General features: G+C 50.3%; 6 protein-coding genes across 6 annotated transcripts; 4 read left to right on the top strand and 2 right to left on the bottom strand.

Moving 5' to 3' along the window:
* Positions 1 to 127: 127 nt before the first annotated feature.
* On the top strand, positions 128 to 2,556 carry N7532_005473 (uncharacterized protein; the record flags this gene model as incomplete). Its single annotated transcript, XM_056617967.1, has 4 exons — positions 128 to 1,012; positions 1,071 to 1,337; positions 1,399 to 1,543; positions 1,598 to 2,556. 4 exons carry the CDS (start codon positions 128 to 130, stop codon positions 2,554 to 2,556), a joined length of 2,256 nt encoding a protein of 751 aa, XP_056474126.1.
* Positions 2,557 to 2,998: 442 nt separating this feature from the next.
* On the top strand, positions 2,999 to 6,348 carry N7532_005472 (DNA ligase (ATP) DNL4; the record flags this gene model as incomplete). Its single annotated transcript, XM_056617966.1, has 7 exons — positions 2,999 to 3,060; positions 3,112 to 5,219; positions 5,273 to 5,404; positions 5,457 to 5,589; positions 5,652 to 5,757; positions 5,825 to 6,263; positions 6,329 to 6,348. 7 exons carry the CDS (start codon positions 2,999 to 3,001, stop codon positions 6,346 to 6,348), a joined length of 3,000 nt encoding a protein of 999 aa, XP_056474125.1.
* Positions 6,349 to 7,278: 930 nt separating this feature from the next.
* On the bottom strand, positions 7,279 to 8,442 carry N7532_005471 (uncharacterized protein; the record flags this gene model as incomplete). Its single annotated transcript, XM_056617965.1, has 1 exon — positions 7,279 to 8,442. The coding sequence occupies one exon, from the start codon at positions 8,440 to 8,442 to the stop codon at positions 7,279 to 7,281; it is 1,164 nt and encodes a 387-aa protein (XP_056474124.1).
* A 2,505-nt stretch (positions 8,443 to 10,947) lies between these two features.
* On the top strand, positions 10,948 to 13,781 carry N7532_005470 (putative C6 transcription factor (NirA); the record flags this gene model as incomplete). The annotated part of the gene is made up of 4 exons (XM_056617964.1): positions 10,948 to 11,025; positions 11,096 to 11,150; positions 11,204 to 12,167; positions 12,227 to 13,781. The coding sequence occupies 4 exons, from the start codon at positions 10,948 to 10,950 to the stop codon at positions 13,779 to 13,781; spliced, it is 2,652 nt and encodes an 883-aa protein (XP_056474123.1).
* A 243-nt stretch (positions 13,782 to 14,024) lies between these two features.
* N7532_005469 (serine/threonine-protein phosphatase) lies at positions 14,025 to 15,602 on the bottom strand (the record flags this gene model as incomplete). Its single annotated transcript, XM_056617963.1, has 3 exons — positions 14,025 to 14,057; positions 14,242 to 15,523; positions 15,583 to 15,602. The coding sequence occupies 3 exons, from the start codon at positions 15,600 to 15,602 to the stop codon at positions 14,025 to 14,027; spliced, it is 1,335 nt and encodes a 444-aa protein (XP_056474122.1).
* A 561-nt stretch (positions 15,603 to 16,163) lies between these two features.
* Positions 16,164 to 16,595, top strand: N7532_005468 (uncharacterized protein; the record flags this gene model as incomplete). The annotated part of the gene is made up of 1 exon (XM_056617962.1): positions 16,164 to 16,595. The coding sequence occupies one exon, from the start codon at positions 16,164 to 16,166 to the stop codon at positions 16,593 to 16,595; it is 432 nt and encodes a 143-aa protein (XP_056474121.1).
* Positions 16,596 to 18,131: the final 1,536 nt, after the last annotated feature.

The following is an 18,131-nucleotide window of genomic DNA, read 5'->3' as shown; positions in this document are numbered from 1 at the left end:
GGACTGTCGACAACCCTACAATAGAGTCTCCAACTCCGATGTGCCAAAATTGCTCAGCACCGATCCACCGCTCCCAGGCATCAACAATGAGTTGAGACAGAACCAGCCAGCTATACCAATATCAGGGATGGAAATGGACATGAATTTGGCAGGGAACCCGGAAATGGGACTGTCATTTGATCCGTCCTTCTTTGATTCTTCAATACTCTCCACCATAAATTGGCTCCCGAATGAGCTCTTCACACCTAGTGATCAAAGACAGACCCCCAGCATTGTGTCGCAGCAATACTCTCAGACAGCAACGGCAGATGGATATACATCTCGCATGGCTTGGCAGCCGCCGGTTATCAGCACAAGGCAGATGAGTCCTCCGCTCTACGAAAGTACCTCACAAACATCGTCCGGACATATATCTCTTGCAACAGATATGGGAAGCCCTCGGAATCACTCGCATGTTGCTAGCGAGCTCTCCCCTAATGCCGAATCGGTCGATTCCGCGAAACGTTCCACTGATTACTATGTTGATGGTGGTGGAGCCCGTCTCCCTAAGTATCGCAAGAAGCAAGCACCTTGGTCTAGTTCGTTAGCCGAAGCAACCAGTATCGAAAACTCAAAACCTCTCTTCGTCACACAACAGAGCTTCGGATTTCCAGGAGTACAAGACATTCTTATGGATATATCGGATGTGTTGACGCCAATTGAAGCAGCCACCTATGACAAAATACACGACAATTTCCTTCTTCTCTGCTGCAATAATAATCCCTTCTTCGAAAATTTTGACTCCGAGAACTTTCCAGGCTTGGATGAGTGCACTCGATATATTGCTTGCTTTTTCGATTCATTCCAAACCGTTTACCCTATGCTTCATTTTCCTACCTTTAACCCAAACAAGTGCCACTGGCTTTTGACTTTGGCAGTCGTGGCGATCGGTTGTCATTTTTCAAATTCTCGCGAAATGGACCGATGCGCCGTTGCATTTCATGAAATGATACGCCGAGCATTTTGCGTTGAGGTAACACCCCTCTCAAGTTTCTACGTCTTCTGTTGTTAAGTCTGACTTTTCTGAGCAGAGGAAGAAATTTAAGTCCAGCCAGTACTCCCTTGACTTGATACAAGCAATGCTACTCAATTGTATTGGACTTCTTCACAGTGGTAATGAGGAGGACAAACTCACTGCTCTGAGCACATTTAGCGATCTGGTGGCATTGCTAGAGCAAGAGCAACTTCTGAAAGCAACCCCGACACAAGCGACAAGTTTGAATGGTAAATCAGATGGTTCTATGTGGCGGAAGTGGATCCAAAATGAGATCAAAAACCGAACTGGGTATTGTATCTGGGTACTGACAATCCGCCCTGGAAATGTGAAATCCGAACGCTGACTGAAATTTGCGATGAAAGCTTTTGGACAGTACTTTGGCGTACTACTTTGAAATGCGGCCACATTTGTCTCTGGATGATGGACAGGCCGCTTTACCTGTACATGACAAGATGTGGCAAGCAGATTCTGCGGAGACTTGGAAGCAGCAATGGCTAGACTCGACAGGTATATACAATTGCCTTTTTCTTTCCATTTTTTGCTGTGCTCTAACGTTAACAGCGAATGAGTCTCTCTTCGATGCTGTGCATATCCTGTACATCGAAAAGCGACTCATCTCCGGAATCGGCGAGTTTAGCCACATCCTCCTCATCCACGCCCTCTACCACCGAATGTGGGAAGTTGGCGATTACTTCCGTCGGCCGCTTTCTTTCTGGAACCCTACTGCCAAAAAGCAGTCTCGCGAGACCGCAATCCCTACCGGTTCTGTATGGCTTCCGGGGATCCCTTCCTACTCAAAATGGCGCAATAGTGCATGTGACTGTTTAGATATTTTGCATTGGACGGCCAACAGCACCATTGCCAAGGCAGCTGGACTTGAGCATCCCACTGTCTTACATCTTCATGCCTCGCGCCTTGTGCTCCTGGCGCCGTTCCGTGAAATTCGATCTCTTGCGACATCCCTTGCCACCGAGAAGCTACGGTGGAGTAAGAGACACCAAGTACTCGAATGGCAATACATCTGGCGCTGGGTCAAACATGACCAATATAAGGCTCGCCTGTCGATTGTCCATGCTGGTGTGACGCTCTGGCACGTTCGACGATACTCAACAAATGCATTTCACGAGCCAGTCGCGGCTTTTCTTGCCGTGCTAACTCTATGGGCATATGGTACTTGTCACACGAATGGGTCTCAAGAATCCAGCCCGCATTCCCAAGCACCTCGAGCAGAACCATTACAGGAACCGAGTTTTATTCACCTAGACCGGCCGTGTGATGATGAATTGGTGCAGCTATTTGTTCGTGAAGGTCATGTTATGAGAGGAAATGTCACTGGCGTTGGAGATATATGTGCACCTGAAGGTCCAGAGCGAATCTTGCGAGTTGGTTGCGAGACTCTCTCACGTCTTACAGCGTGGGGTCTGTCAAAGGAATTCATCAGGGTTTTGACGTGCTTGGCGGATATCATGATGCAACATCGAGGCTCTGAGCACGGCACTGCAACTGTTGAAGGTCATTGAGCAAATGACCAAACACTGAATGATTATCAGATTCTGGCTTTACCTAGTCTTTCGGCCCTGTATATTACCCATTGTTTTAGCAGTGTTGCATGAACCTTTGCCACCTGCAGCATACATGTATTTCTCAAGGTCATCACGCTCCATTCATTTCATAATCGGGCTGTACACTAGTGTAAAGAGGATCAGATATCAGTGTTATTCACGTGCTAAGAATGTCATCAAACAAAGGCGAAATGTCTATTTCAAACTGGCTGATCCTATTTTTATCTTCTAGGTGTTGCTGTTTTGATGTTTCCTTGTATTTTTGGCGCTGGGTCGGGTGATGTCACATGTGCGCCAAGCCAAGCTATACTTAATCTTATCGGGGCAGCTGCCTAAAACCGTCCCCGTCGCGAAGGAGCTTCAGCCCGGGGAACCTCGTCTCTGTGAAGCTTCAACTACCATGGATTCCGACGAGGTCGTGCCAGATCCTACCCATAAAGTGGATGAGAATCTTGATGAGAAGTACTTTGAGCCCCATTGTTCTTCAATAAGCCTACTAACTCCCAAAAACAGATATCCAAACCGACCCCATAACCATGCTCCAACGTTCGCGTTCCACGAGCTCTATCTGAACCTCTTCAACCCCCTCAGTGAGATCAAGAAGAAGCCACCTGGCCTAGCTCCTGGACGTCGCAAAGTTGGACCGCAGGGAAAAGGAGCAGCAGGCCTTAACCCGTATGAGCTTCGCCGTGATGTTATTGCTCGTTTCATCTCGCGATGGCGCAAAGATGTGGGTGACGATATTTACCCTGCCTTCCGGCTGATTCTTCCAGACAAGGATCGGGATCGCCCCATGTATGGAATGAAGGAGAAGATCATAGGGAAGATGTTGGTGAAAATCATGAAAATCAACAAGGAATCAGAAGACGGCTCCAACTTACTGAACTGGAAGTTGCCGGGCCAGTCATCGACGCCCATGGCAGGTGATTTTGCAGGGAGGTGCTACGATATTCTATCTAAAAGGCCCTTGCGAACAGAGCCAGGAGACATGACAATCGATGAAGTCAACGAGAAGCTGGACAAGCTTTCAATTGCCTCGAAAGAAGATCAACAGACGCCTATTTTGGCCGAATTCTACCGGCGAATGAATCCTGACGAACTCACATGGCTTATTCGCATTATTCTGCGACAGATGAAAGTCGGAGCTACAGAGCGCACGTTCTTCAATGTGTGGCACCCAGACGCAGAGAATCTCTACAGTATCTCCAGTAGCCTGCGACGTGTGTGCTGGGAGCTGCATGATCCAAATATCAGGCTAGAGGCAGAGGATCGTGGCATCACTCTGATGCAGTGCTTCCAACCCCAACTGGCTCAGTTCCAGATGCACTCTTTCGACAAGATGATCACGCGAATGAGGACTACAGAGGACGATCCGGTTTTTTGGATCGAGGAGAAGATGGATGGCGAGCGAATTCAGCTTCATATGGCGCCCGATAATTCTGTCCCAGGCGGTCGCAAATTCTGCTTTTGGTCTCGCAAAGCTAAGGAATACACCTATCTCTACGGCAATGGAATATACGATGAGAATGGGGCTTTGACACGACATCTTGAAGATGCATTCGCAGATGGGGTTAGAAGCCTGATTCTCGACGGCGAGATGGTCACCTGGGACCCTGAGCAGGATGCTCCCGTTCCGTTCGGGACACTCAAGACTGCCGCTCTGGCTGAGCAACGCAACCCTTTTTCGAAAGGACCACGTCCCCTATTTCGCGTCTTTGATATCCTGCATCTCAACGGCACAGATTTGACCAGATACACTCTTCGTGACCGCCGCAATGCTTTGAAAAAGGCCCTCCGACCGGTACGTCGTCGATTCGAGATACATCCATACGAAGAGGCAACCACAGCGGCAGAAATCGAGACATGCCTACGCAAAGTCGTTGCGGAGGCATCCGAAGGTTTAGTTCTGAAAAATCCTCGATCACCCTATCGACTTAATGAGCGTCACGATGACTGGATGAAGGTGAAGCCAGACTACATGACGGAGTTCGGCGAGTCCCTTGACGTAGTCGTGATTGGCGGTTACTATGGTCAAGGCCATCGGGGTGGTAACTTGTCTAGTTTCCTCTGTGGCCTTCGAGTCGACGACAGCCACTCTTCACAGGGTGCAGAGCCTGAGAAGTGTTGGTCATTCTGTAAAGTTGGCGGAGGGTTTACTGCTTCCGACTACCAGGAGATTCGCCATCATACAGAGGGCAAATGGAAGAAATGGGATCCCAAAAAACCACCTACGAACTTTATTGAGTTAGCGGGTGGAGGTGCTCAGCATGAGCGACCCGATATGTGGATCAAACCGTCTGATTCTGTTGTTGTTTGTGTGAAAGCAGCTTCCGTCGCCACGAGTGACCAATTCCGTATGGGTCTAACTTTACGCTTCCCGCGCTTCAAAAAGCTACGGAAAGACAAGAACTGGAAGACTGCGCTATCGATCCAAGAGTTTTTGGATCTTAAGTCAAATGCGGAACAGGAACATCAGGACAAGAAATTCGATGTGGACAATTCTCGCAAAAAACGCGTCAAGCGAACAGCGATGAGACCACTGACCATTGCTGGATATGATGAGAAGGAGAATGCCGAGTACCTTGGTCCTTCAGGGCATGTATTTGCCCATTTGAATTTCTGTGAGTTTGATTTAACTCCACATTCCCTCAGGTAATTGCTGATTATATGTCAGTTGTCATGACAGAGGCAAATGCCCCCGAGAAAAAGTCAAAGGCAGAGCTGGAGCAGCTGGTGAAAGCCAACGGAGGCAAGATTTACCAAACGAATACTGCAGCTCCAGACATAATATGCATCGCTGAGAGAAGTATGATTGTGTCATAGCACTACGACCAGGACATGCTAACTCTGAATCCTAGGGACGGTCAAGGTGGCCTCTTTACAGAAGTCTGGTGATACCAATATCGTCAGACCATCCTGGCTAATGGACTGTGTGAAGCAGAACATAAAAGATGCAGGGCTATCGGATTTAATCCTTCCTTTTGAACCAAGGTACCACGCTATTTCCATGACAAGATGCAACAAGGCAGACATAACTGAACCGAAATCCACAGGCACATGTTCTTTACCATAGAAGGTCGAGATGAAGAGATCAGTTTCAATGCCGATCGATTCGGTGATAGTTATGCTCGTGACACCACTGTCGAGGAGCTCAAAGAGGTGCGGCCAATGAACAAGAACAATCCATTTCTTTCGGTTATAAATACAAGCTAACTATCTTCGGCAGACTTTGGAGAAAATGGGGCACCTCAAGCAAGAATCAGAGCACACACTCGACTGTCGCACATCAAAACGAATCGAGGCTTTAATTCAACGAAAAGTGGATTCGGGATACACAGCACCGTGTGGATGGCTCTTCCGTGACCTGGTGCTCTATTTTGTCACTTCAAACGAGTCGAGTGGTGAAGAAAATGGTCGATGGTCACCGAATTTAGGTCTGACTCTCGCACAGAATACTGCTCGCTTCGGGGCTGCAAGCTTGACCACGTCACTTGACAATCCGGGAATTACCCATGTCATCGTTGATCAAGATATGGCATCCTCTTTGCAAGTCGTTTCTCTGCGAGGATCTCTGGCCACCAGGCCAGGTAAGAAGTTGCCCCATCTCGTTAGCTCGAAATGGGTGGAAGAAAGTTGGAAGAACGGAACGCTCTTGGATGAAGAGAGTGAGTTGCATCTCCGTTTCCTTTTGAAATAAGTGGTGTTATAATCTAACCTATCTGTTGCACAGGGTTCCAGGTACGCCGATGAGATGTGACACAAACGAGTACAATATTGTTACACGAACTCCTCGTGTTCTAGTGTATTCCGCATGCATGTAACAGCGGGTGGAACATTTCTCTGCTCCTTTTTATTTAGCCCTATTCTAAGTGCATTCAAAAACAGAATTCGCCCAGTTCAAACTTCTGAAAAATCCATAATGCCTAAGAAAATGTACGCTCCAAGGCGGATTCTCCCTCCAAAAACCTGGCATGATTCACAAGCATCATGTGATCGAATCATTAGGCTATTATTTAAATGTAATAAAATACAGAGTATGCTACAACCTTACTGTTACGGGACTGATCAGTCTGAAAATGGATGTTCATTCCATGGGGCTTATACTAAAATCATTGGAAACTACGTCAATGCTGTGTGTGAACCATGACAGAATCAAAACTCCCAGGGAAAGGGTCAAAGCCCTAGAGGTATCGGGCTCTCCAACCAGATGATACTGATCACTTCTTGGTCGGGACCAGACGTGGCTAGAGACGACCGATGCCTAATGAATGAATCGCTCAGGCAGAGATTGAAGCTGACCACGCGGGGATGATCTCATGGCTGCGGCGTGATATCATCCAGAAGCCACGAAACTAAATAGTGTCGGCTTTATTGACAGAAAGGTTACAGAGTATTACCAACATCACGCTAGAAATATGATTGAGAATAAGAGGGTTTCATGAATTCTGTCGTTTAATGGGTATATCTTTGCAACGGGAGAAGAAAAAGCTAGATGGTCGAGGATTGAAGGGATATGCCGCAGAAGAAAGAACTGTGTCAGCCAGGACACACCATCCAGGTCAAACGCCGCGCTTGTGTATGAATAGGACAAAGAAAGAAAAGTATAAGGATAAAGTCTATGTACTGGACAGCTTGCCGAACCGCGCTCTGCGCAAGTACAGGCATATCCATAGGAGAGGCCTAAGCCGACATACCCACCCAGCGGGAAGGGACAGTGTCATTGTCATCACCATCCTCATAATCACTCGACAAGCGATAGGGGTTACTCTTCCGCGGAGGAAGCCAAATGCGAGCTCGAGTGGGGATATCCTCGCGCAGCTTACCACTGCGACGCATGTTCATCTCAAGGACGACCATACGGAGAAAGTCACAGTTTTCGCGAGGTTCACGCTGACGTGACATTGGCGGGATCTCCGGATCGAAGCACGTGTACTGGTCGCAGTTCTTCACGGCGACAACATGGAAATGATTGCGCCGGTGTCCTCTGCCACGGGACCGGCGGTATGTTTGCATTTGGATTGAAACCGGGCATGCGCGTATCGAATCAGGCTTTTCGTGAGGATGATCATGATAGACGTACATCTCCGCTGGGGAAATGGGTGTTGGGTTGAGATATCGTCTCAATGCCGGAGATGGCGGGTCTCGCATAGGTGGCGGCCGACGGTCGTCTGTAAGTTCCGGCGTAATAATAAAAAGGGACCGTGTAAGAAAGTCCTCCGGTTGCACAGACGGCGTAGCGAACGTTGATACCGACTGGGCCGCAGATTTGATAGCTCGCAATGAAGCCGTCAGGTTTGATTTGAACGAAGACCGTAGACGTGGAAATGAAGCGAGGGAGCCCGCGCGTTTGGAAGGTGGCGTCGCATCGTGGTGTATTTCTGTCTCGATAGGAGCCACAAGGTCCATATATTCACCCTCTTGAATCTCCGTTTCGAGAAGAGGATGGTCCAAGGCACAATCTTCCGAAGGTGAATAGCGCAGATGGCGACGTTCACAAGGACTCTTTTGACTACCTGGAGTTGGCGGGAGCATGGAGCTAGAAGGAGACGCTATGTCGTGATCGAGGGAGGGCATGGAATCACTTGATGCAGATTTGAGTGAGAAAGGCGTTTCGTGCTCGGAATCATGCCCGGGCGAATATTTCTGGTCCTCTTCGTCAGGCGGGCTGAGAAGGATGTCCAGAGGTGAGTTCCCGGAGCTAGCCATCAACTCGTCCTCTCTCGACTTGACGCCTTCCTTCAATATACGGCTGAATTCTTCCACATGGTTTCCTCGGGGAAGTTTCCGAGGTCTCCGAGTGGACCAGCTCCGCCGTGGAACCGGGATTGCGGTTGCATCCAGCATCGATGCAACCGAGGTAGGAATCGGACGGTCGTTGGATGAGGACGAGGACGACCGGCGAGAGGGTGCGGATGTTTTGGCTGGAGGGCGAGAGCGGGCATCTCGACGACCGGGGGTGTGAGGGCCGCGTTTCGGGGGGAATCACCATGGGTGCGGCGCCCATCGCTCCATGTTTTTCGGGGCGCTTCGAAGGATAACAGCCAGAGCGATGCAAAGTCGGCCGCGCGGCTTCATCCTTCACATCATACATGGCATTCTGCGGTGAAGCTGAGGTAAAGAGATAGGCTCTTGGGACCATCATCTTATGCGCCTTGAATCATGCTAGTTTTGGATTTCACAACGAGGCCGTGGCCTGACGAGGCACTCTGGTCGAGAGCTTGGACGAGATACATCGATAGTGGGAATGGTGATGAGATCTCCCGCAGTCGAGGGAGTAAGGCCAACGGCCAATTTGATTGAGGCTGGTGGGTGATGAGGGTGCTCGAGTCAAGAGATGTAACCGAGGGTGTCGTTTGGGGGGAGCCGGTAACCGGGAGCAGTGAGTATTGGGACGGTGAGAAGGAGGGATGAGAGGAAGTCGCAAAGGAGGGTATTGAAATGGAGGAGAGTCAACTGGGGGAAGAGGGAAAGAACAATTAGATAAGGTAAGTGGTGATCTCAGACGGTGATAAGCGTATTGGGCAGGTACGCGTGTGACGGTATTGTGGTATTGGTAGACCGGGCTAGTCCCAAAATGGTTACGTAGCACGCGTGATTGGGCGGAGGTACGGTCAGGTGCCGGACTCCGGGCGCGGTGTCTTTAAGTCTTGCCAAGGCCCCCAGGTCTTTGGGGGGTTGGGTTGCATTGTATTGTGTGTACGGTATCCATTGTGCCTACATACCAAACACAAACCCCAGCGTGGAATGTTCGGCCGGTGGACCCATCGAATCCATCGAAGCCCTGCAGCGCCCCCTCTCCTTTTCAACTCTCGGCCCATTTCTAACGCTACATTATGATATGCAGCACCACTATTGGTCCGCCGCGTTTTCTATCTAGTCATGGATTGCTTTGATCCCACGCACACATCCACTGGGACCCTAAACACACACTGAAAGTCTCGCTGGTATCCCTCCGGGTGTGCCGGACTCGGCCGTTTAAGGTTGGGTTTAGTGTGGTGCCTGCAGATAGAGGCAACACCAGCAACGCCGTTCGCACCCAAGATCGATTGATGGACAAAAAGAAAAGCAAATTAGCCTACCTAGCCCCTCTAATTTCCGATGGATGGACTGTTTCATTTATGTATCCAAAAAAAAAAGAAATGAAAAACACAAAGGAAACGATGACTAACTATGTCGAAACAACTCAGTGTTTACAAATGCACCGTCGGGACCCCCCGGCTTCGATCGAACAGTCCAGTCGGGAGACGGGTGGTTCCAGGAGTCGGAAAAGGTGAGGCGAAGAGACGACCGACGTGGCCGGTGGATCTGCCCTACCATAAGCGAGAGCCAGCGGTGTATACATTTGATGTCTACCCAACCCCTTGACTTTTTTTCCCTCTCAGTTGTTTTGATTGTGGATGCCCGTAAGATACCGATGGGCCTTCCTATGGAGTCCTACATAATTGCTTTTTTACTGATTTTTTTTTTGTATTTCCGATTAGGAAGGATAGCGGTCAAGAGAGCCCAGAGACTCAGGCTGCTAGTACAAGTCACTGTCGGTGTGGTTGGAGCTGGATCTTGCGGTTTTGAGTTTCCTTTTTTTTTTCCCACTTTGACGAACGTTCTCGTTGATTGCTTACTCTAAGCTTGGAAGAATCCATACTAAGGTTCGGACGGTTTCATTGGATTAAGTCATGTGACCTCTACATCACATGACATTCCACAATGGTAGCTTATCGTGATGAGTAAGCTGACTTTACATCGCTGTCGCAGGCCCGCGCGTGCTGGGCAACCCACTTCCGATGCGGTGCATCAGCCATCCAGAGGCCGGCGATAACCCCTTCTTGACTTGCAGTCGTACCCAATCACCGCTGTCATATACTAAAGTACGGCCTCGTCGACTTCGCCTTGGTGACTGCGTCTCCCTGATCCCCGCCTCCAGTGTGGGTCATCCCCCGGGTTCAACAGGTCCATTGAAAACCGCATGCGGTGCTGGCGACATCGGGGATAAGAGGTTCGGAAGGAGTGGATCAGAATCGACTCTCGGCGTAAGACCTGGCTCTCTGCTTCCTGGTGCGGCCGACCTGCGAGGCTCTCAGGGTTGACCGGCCAATGCTTCGCTTCGTGGACTGACACACCCTCCATAGCTCGTAACCACCATCGCGTGCCTCGCCTCCCATCCTGTCGAGGTCAGTCGACAGCTGCTGCGCCCTTTGACACGTTTGAAAGATGGACAGCCGCCGTATCCAGGTTATTCGAAGCTGGACCATTGACGGGCGGCCACGACGTTAATGTACGGGATGACATTCCGCGGAGAAAATATCCCTCTCTCGAATTCCGAAGCCCCCACCTACCGCAGGGTTCGAGATCATGTCTGCAGAGCGCGGTGCTTCTAAAAGGCGCTGTGTCAGCACGGCCTGCATCGCATGTCGCAGGCGGAAATCCAAGGTCCGTTCAGTCTTCCCAGAACGTTCATCGAAGTATCGTCCGAGTAGCGTCACTAATCCTTGATCTTCAGTGCGATGGAAACCTGCCAAGCTGCGCTGCGTGTTCTTCAGTCTACCATACACCATGTCTGTGGACCTTTCTGTTTTATAAATTGGTGTTTATACTGACTTGATGCTAGGTGTCTATGACCCTAATTCCGACCATCGCCGCAAGGGTGTGTATAAAAAAGATGCTGATACCTTACGAACCAAACATACGACACTACAGACCCTGATACAAGCATTGCTGAACTATGAGGAGGATGATGCATTCGAACTTGTACGTCAAATCCGGTCTTGTGATGACCTGGAAGATGTTGCCCAATCGGTTCTTTCGCAAGAGAAAGGACAATCGGCACAGGTATTAAAGGCCGCGGAAGAATCAGCTGCCGGAAACATAGCAGCAGTTGACCAATTCGAATCCGAGCTGTCAGGTAGAATGAGTGAGCTTCTATTGGACGGCTCACGTAAATTCATTGGCGGCACGTCCAATCTCATATTTCTCCCACCCGGCTCGGAACTACACGAGACCAACTCGATACCAGGAGGCTCAGCCCTTCCTCCCGCCCATGATATTCAACCTATGCGCCGATGGACACAGGTGACAGAAGATGACTCGCTGATCAGTCACCTTTTAACCATGTACTTTACATGGCATTACCCATTTTTCACCATTCTGGCCAAAGACATGTTTTATCGAGATTATGTTCGTGGCGTTTCCAGTCCCTACTGCTCTCCACTGCTGGTGAATGCCATGCTGTCTCTTGGCTGTCACTTCAGCTCGTGGCCAGGAGCCTTTTCGGACCCACATAATTCCATAACTGCAGGCGATCACTTCTTCAAAGAAGCCAAACGAATGGTACTTGAAAACGACGAGCACGAGAACGCAAAGCTATGTACAGTTCAAGCTTTCGCTCTCATGTCTGTGCGCGAAGCTGGCTGTGGTCGCGAGGGCAAAGGATGGGTTTACAGCGGACTGAGTTTTCGCATGGCATTCGATCTTGGATTGAATGTCGATGCGACGACTCTTGGAGCACATAATTTGACCGAAGAGGAAAGAGATGCCCGACGAATCACGTTTTGGGGCTGCTTCCTCATAGATAAGTCAGTCCCTACGAGCTCAGGTCACTCGCTGTCTTCAGATAATACCTAACATATGACAGATGCTGGTCAAATTACCTTGGACGACAACCGCAGTTTACCTCATCTAATACAAGTGTTTCCAAATTCGAAGTCTTCCCGAGAGAAGAAATAGAAGTTTGGGCACCGTATACCGATTCCGGTGCTGGCCACGACCACAGCCAACCATCTCGGACCAGAGCCGTCGCACTCCAAATCTCAAGACTTTGCCAAATCAGCGGGGATCTTCTTGCGTTTTTCTACCACCCATCAGATTCGGAGAAGTCGCAGCCAAAACAGTCAGAACTGAAGAAATTGAGCGATGTGCATACCCGACTCGAAGCTTGGAAGAAACAGTTACCGCAAGAACTTGAGCCGAAGGAAGGTCAGCTGCCTCAAGTCATGGTCATGCATATGCTCAACCAATTACTCCTCATCCACCTCTATCGACCATTCTTGAAGTATACTAAAACCAACACACCCCTTCCTTCACACGTTTCCCCACGGAAAATCTGCACCCAGTCAGCATCGTCTATTTCTAAGCTTCTGCGGATGTATAAGCGCACATACGGCCTGAGGCAGATTTGCAACATTGTCGTCTACATTGCTCATACTGCCTGTACTGTCCATCTCCTCAACCTCCCCGAAAAAAATGCCCAAAGAGACGTTGTCCACGGTCTGAGGAACCTCGAAGAGATGGCCGAAGGGTGGCTTTGTGCTCGTCGCACAATACATATCCTCGAAATCTCAGCTAGCAAGTGGCAGGTTCAGCTCCCCGTCGAGGCAAGCTCTGTTTTTGAGCGTACTCATTCAAAATGGGGTTCATGGGGTCTATGGGATCAAGCTACATCGCCTTCTACTTCTATGTCAGACGAGTCCCCAGCCACGGCTTATAGCAGCATACATCCGTCTGTCAACAGCCCAGGCCGATTCTCACCTGCTGGTGGTGGGGGAAGCGCTCCCCCGGTACAACGCACCGAACCTGTGGCTGCAAACCCAGCGACTATTATGGGGACATCTATGGGTGCTCAACACCCTCCGACAAGCACAATAACCGCATCAGCCCCGGGAATGCGAACAGCGCGCCGAATCTTTGGACCTCAAGCCCAGCAACCCGAATTTCCGCCTCCGGAGCCAACTTACCTACGACCACTAACACAGGTTGGCTATCAAATTCCTCCTGGCCTTTCAACATCGGGTCCATCGGCTTCTTCACCCCCATCAAATGCTTGGTATGATGCGTCTAGTTCTCGATTAGCTACCCAAACTACCACACCGGCATCAAACCCTTCTCCAATGTCCGGATTTGGAGGTCCTGAAAATCTGGTTGAAGAGAGTCAAGACTGGTGGACTCGTAATGCTGCCGCAATGGGAATGGGCGTGGAAAGTTGGGGCGGGCCATGGAGTCCCGATATCTCAAACCCACCCCCTCATCTTCAGTATAATAACAACCATGCCGGGCTCATGGCAATGTCATCACATCCTAGTCCTTCTGTTGGCACTGGCTCCGAGGATCAGCCGCAGGTTCCAGTGGGGATGCCCCACGCCGGTCGGCCGCAAGAGAATGGCCACGTCAAATACGAATGCCAGTGGCCATGACATCTTGGCTGAGTGCCCTGTATCTTTGGTGATCTTCTTTGACAATCGACTCTGGATATAACCGCTGTACATACTCATAAGTGTGTCAAGGTTGATTTTCTACTTTATTATCTCATGATACCACAATTTGGGAAGGGCCTGCGTTTCACTTTTTACTTTTTACTAGAGTCGGATACTGTTTTACAGTCGCGGAGCAAATGCCGTTTGGAATTTCTGGGATGAGCACATTGTGGCGTCTCAGATTTACACAGGAAAAGAGAAGGCCTTGGAATAGAACTCTAAGAATGAGAATTTTCGTCAAGATTGATCATTAAGTGACAAAATGCCCAGTCAACCCAAAAAGTTTCCGAGATGAAAGTCCGTAGAGTCGAGAGATGATAGGCAAATGTATGCAATGTATGGTATCACTTGCGGTCATTAGTGTGAATGTTCCGATAGACCAAAAGAATTGTATACTCACCAGGAAATAATCGGCGACTGGCTTCTTTGCGGGCATGCCCCTTGTGTCCTGGGCAGCGGCCTCGAACACACGGTATCTCCGGCCCGGGCTGACGACATTCGAACCCATGTCCAAAACTCCATTGCTACGCCCGTAGTCTCCATTACTGCGGGCGACGGTGCCACCATTGCTAGCATCCTCACCTAGCTCTAAAATAGCAGCTACATTGCCGCATCGGTAGCAGTAGTTCGGAGCAGACCAGACGGTCACAATTCCACCGTCAAACATCTCCTTGTAGCCCTCCATAACAAGCTGATGGGCACGTGCGACCAGCGAGAGGCCATTCAGATGGTTGAATTGCTTCACGATATCACCACCGAAGAGGAAACCGGCGCCTCGTGGGCTTAGGCCCCAGCCTTCAATTTCGTCTGGGTCGGACCAGAGTAAATCGCACATGGCTCCTTCGTGAGGAACTTCTTGTTTGCGATCGATGAGTCGAATTTTGTCGACAGAGTCAATGAGCGGCGACAGTCCACCGTGGACACAGAGAACAGCGCCTGTTCGGCTGGTCGGCGCGCTGCCATTGCTGTCTCCGCCAGCCCCTGTGCCCGGTGCGCCAGAGCGTGCAGGCGCACCAGCTTGGCCTGGAGCGGCCCCAATATCTCGTGGTGGTGAAATGTTTCGGGAGTCTGTGGAATTATTGGAAGACGCGCGCTGTCGCTGACGGTAGGTACTCATCGTGACTTCGCCTCGCGAATTGAGCACCTCTGTCTCCAACTCGCTGTCTTCGATAGGCATAGTAGATTGCGTTGTATCATTTGCGGGTGAAGATGTGGGTTCCAGCTCCGAGCTGGCGCCTAGCACGATCGCGCCCAAGGCCAGATAATCGAAGACTTCGCAGCAGTAGCGCCAAACATTGGCGCTACCATATTTGCGAATACATTCATCGTAGAACCCGTACACGGTCGTGATTTGTCGCGACTCATGGTTGCCACGGATGAGAGTGATGCGATCGGGATACCGGACTTTGAGGCATAAGAGGAGGAGGAAAGATTCGAGTGAATAGAAACCGCGATCAACGAAGTCGCCCATGAAGAGGTAGTTAGTGTCCGGAACGTCGCCGCCAACGCGGAACAGCTCCATCAGATCGTGAAATTGGCCATGGATATCACCGCAGATGGTGACCGGCGCATCCACGGACACGACATTGCCCTCTTCAATCAAGAGCTCGCGCGCCTTGTAGCAGAGTTCGCGAACTTGGGATTCGGGGATCAGGCGGCAGGCCCGCAGCTGCTCGATCGCCCTAGAAAGAAAAATAGTCAGCAAGGGACGACGGAGTCATCGGGAGGACAATCGCGATACCGGTCAAGGTCACTACTCATGGTGGGTGAGAGTCGGGAGGTGGATTAGGAGGGGAATCAGGTGGAGGCGGAAAGGTAGGTAGGAGAGGTCCGAGTCGAACGCCTCTCAGAAGAAAGTAGCGATGACCAGTCAGTTTCCTTCCCGAGGAAAATCCAAGCTCATCGTTGCGCCGCCATCGCCAGAAAAGAGCAGAGCAGAGCAGTTGGAGAGTACGCGAGGGCGGTTGGAGGCTGCCAGATCCGACTCTGCGCCAATCACGCGGCCGCCGATAAGATTAGATGGCACCAGAGCCTTCGCTGCAGTTGTCGTCTCGCAACTTGGCCCTCGCAATAGTCCACCACCCCAGAATCGCTCACCACGACCTCCCCTGACCGTGCCAACGACTGCGGGCTCGTGGGAACTGCCCAATTGACCTCTCGCGCGTTTTTTATACCGTCTGTCCCGCCTGACTCGTTCTATGCGCTTGTCCTGACCCGTCCGATGGCCTGATCCCCAAAAAACGTCGAAGTAGTCGACTCCGCACTCTCGCCGTCAATTCGCACCGTTTCTTTTCATCTCCTCCTCTCCTCCTGTTATACAGAATGCCGCCGCATCTTCATCCGCGTTCGCGGTCTACGACTGGCCTCTTCGCCGGCACTCTCCTCGCATCCCTGCTGGTGGTCGGCATGCCACACGTCTTCCCCTGTCCGGCTCCCCGACGCACACTCGCCGACTCAGAGATGATGATCGCAGCCGATGGGCAACAAGTACCGCGTATCCGTCGGAGAAGGAGAAAAGACATTGAACTGGACGCCGAAACCGCTCGACCCGGCCATCCAACACCACCCGGCCCCGTGGACGAAGAAGTATCCACGTTCTTCCAGATGGAAGCGGAAGCCCAGAAATTGACACAGGCCAACCACGAGTGTCCTATCCCGAAACCAAAGGGCATCCTCGGCGAGCTGCTGGGGTTCCGCAATGCCCACGGAGTCTCGCAAGACCAGATGACGGGACCGGCTGAGGGACGTCAATGATGCCGCGCATACGACATCCTCTTTTTGGCATATACTTCGCCTTTGCTGCATATTCTCTTTTTTATCTCAGTTGTTTAATGATACCACGGATTAGATGTGTGGGGGTTTGGTTGGGTATGCTGGCCACCCGGACATTGGAATAGACATTACTGCGACAGTGGCACTTGTATACGTGCTCGCTCTGCATATACTGTATAAAAGCGAAAATACCTGGAATCAATACTTTAAAGTTCTAATAAAGTTGTTTCCACGCGTAAAGTGCGTCATACTACTAGTGGTCAATAGATTTTGCATCAATTCTATCTAACCAACGCTCACCAATAGATCTTATCAAATAGTCCAGGTGCTCGTGGCAAGGTATAGAATAGCCGGCTTCAGCTTGTCTGGCTCACCCACACGACCAAACATCGATTCCTGCTTGAACTACTTCAGAAGATCTGGGAAGGTCTGCTCCACTGTTTCATCGCGTTGGTCCGTGTAGAGCCAGGCGAGAGAGAGTTGACCCGAATGCCATATTGCGCTAGTTCCAGTGCAGAGGCTTCACAATACCTCTAATGGCTGCTTTAGATGCGGCGTCGAAGCTGATTTGCCGGACCACTGTGCTGATGTGTGTCGCAACGGAGGCAACGAAGATGATGGAACCAAATTAGGAGCCTCGCTTGGCTTGAACAACCAGGAAAGAACCCACGAACTATATTGGATGAAAATTAAATTAGATCAAGCCAAAAAAATCTAGCAAGGACCACTTACGTTGAAGTTGAAGGTGGAACTGAGATTCTTATCCGAATATTGACTCATCGGTAACAACACCAGCCGCGTTGATGCTGGTATGAAGATTTAGTAGGGTGTTGCACGTGAGTAGGCATGATCCATAGCTTATTTCACATTCACACTGCCAAACTCCTTTTCAATGTTCCCGACGACCTAATTGACTTTCTCCCTGGAAGAGATATCGACCTTGTGTGCATCAACCTTCACGGAGTATTTCGCAGCCAAAGTCTCGAGTGAGCCCGCTTGAGGCGTACCGGCATCCAAATAAGCGATGTTTACTCCGGCTTCGGCAAGTGCTCGGCGAAGGCGAATCCCAGACAACGTGCACCCCCGGTAATGACGGCTGTGTTTTCTTTGGGGTTGAGCTTGCATTTGTTACTTCAGCAGGTTTGGAGAGGCGTAAATTTCAAGAATAATCATACCTAATTCATGATGTTGTCGTTGTCGTCACGTGTTCGATTGCTCATGGGATGATTCAGTAAAGTAAGGCGCCGAGGTTGCCGTATTTATAGGTCAAGCAAGAAACGGGTGCGGGGCCAGATTGGCTGCTAACAAAAGATTGGTGAGTAAAGAAAGCCATGGTACATAGCAAAATCATCTCCTTGCGGTCTTTGGCAACAACCAGCGGAGTTATTTCTCCTAGAAGGGAAATCCGAGTACTAAACCCAAAGGGCCTTATTTGCAGGTCATGTGGACTCGGAGCTTTCGAGCATTACTATTCTCTAGTAGTAGCAGGTCTTCACCAGGCCCTATATCACCTTAAGA

This window comes from Penicillium argentinense, assembly GCF_028826775.1.
Source record: "Penicillium argentinense strain IBT 30761 chromosome Unknown utg000005l_segment0_segment0, whole genome shotgun sequence".
Classification (NCBI taxonomy): Eukaryota; Fungi; Ascomycota; class Eurotiomycetes; order Eurotiales; family Aspergillaceae; genus Penicillium; species Penicillium argentinense.
Note: the sequence above shows the minus strand (reverse complement) of the source record. Positions and strands in the feature narration are given on the sequence as shown.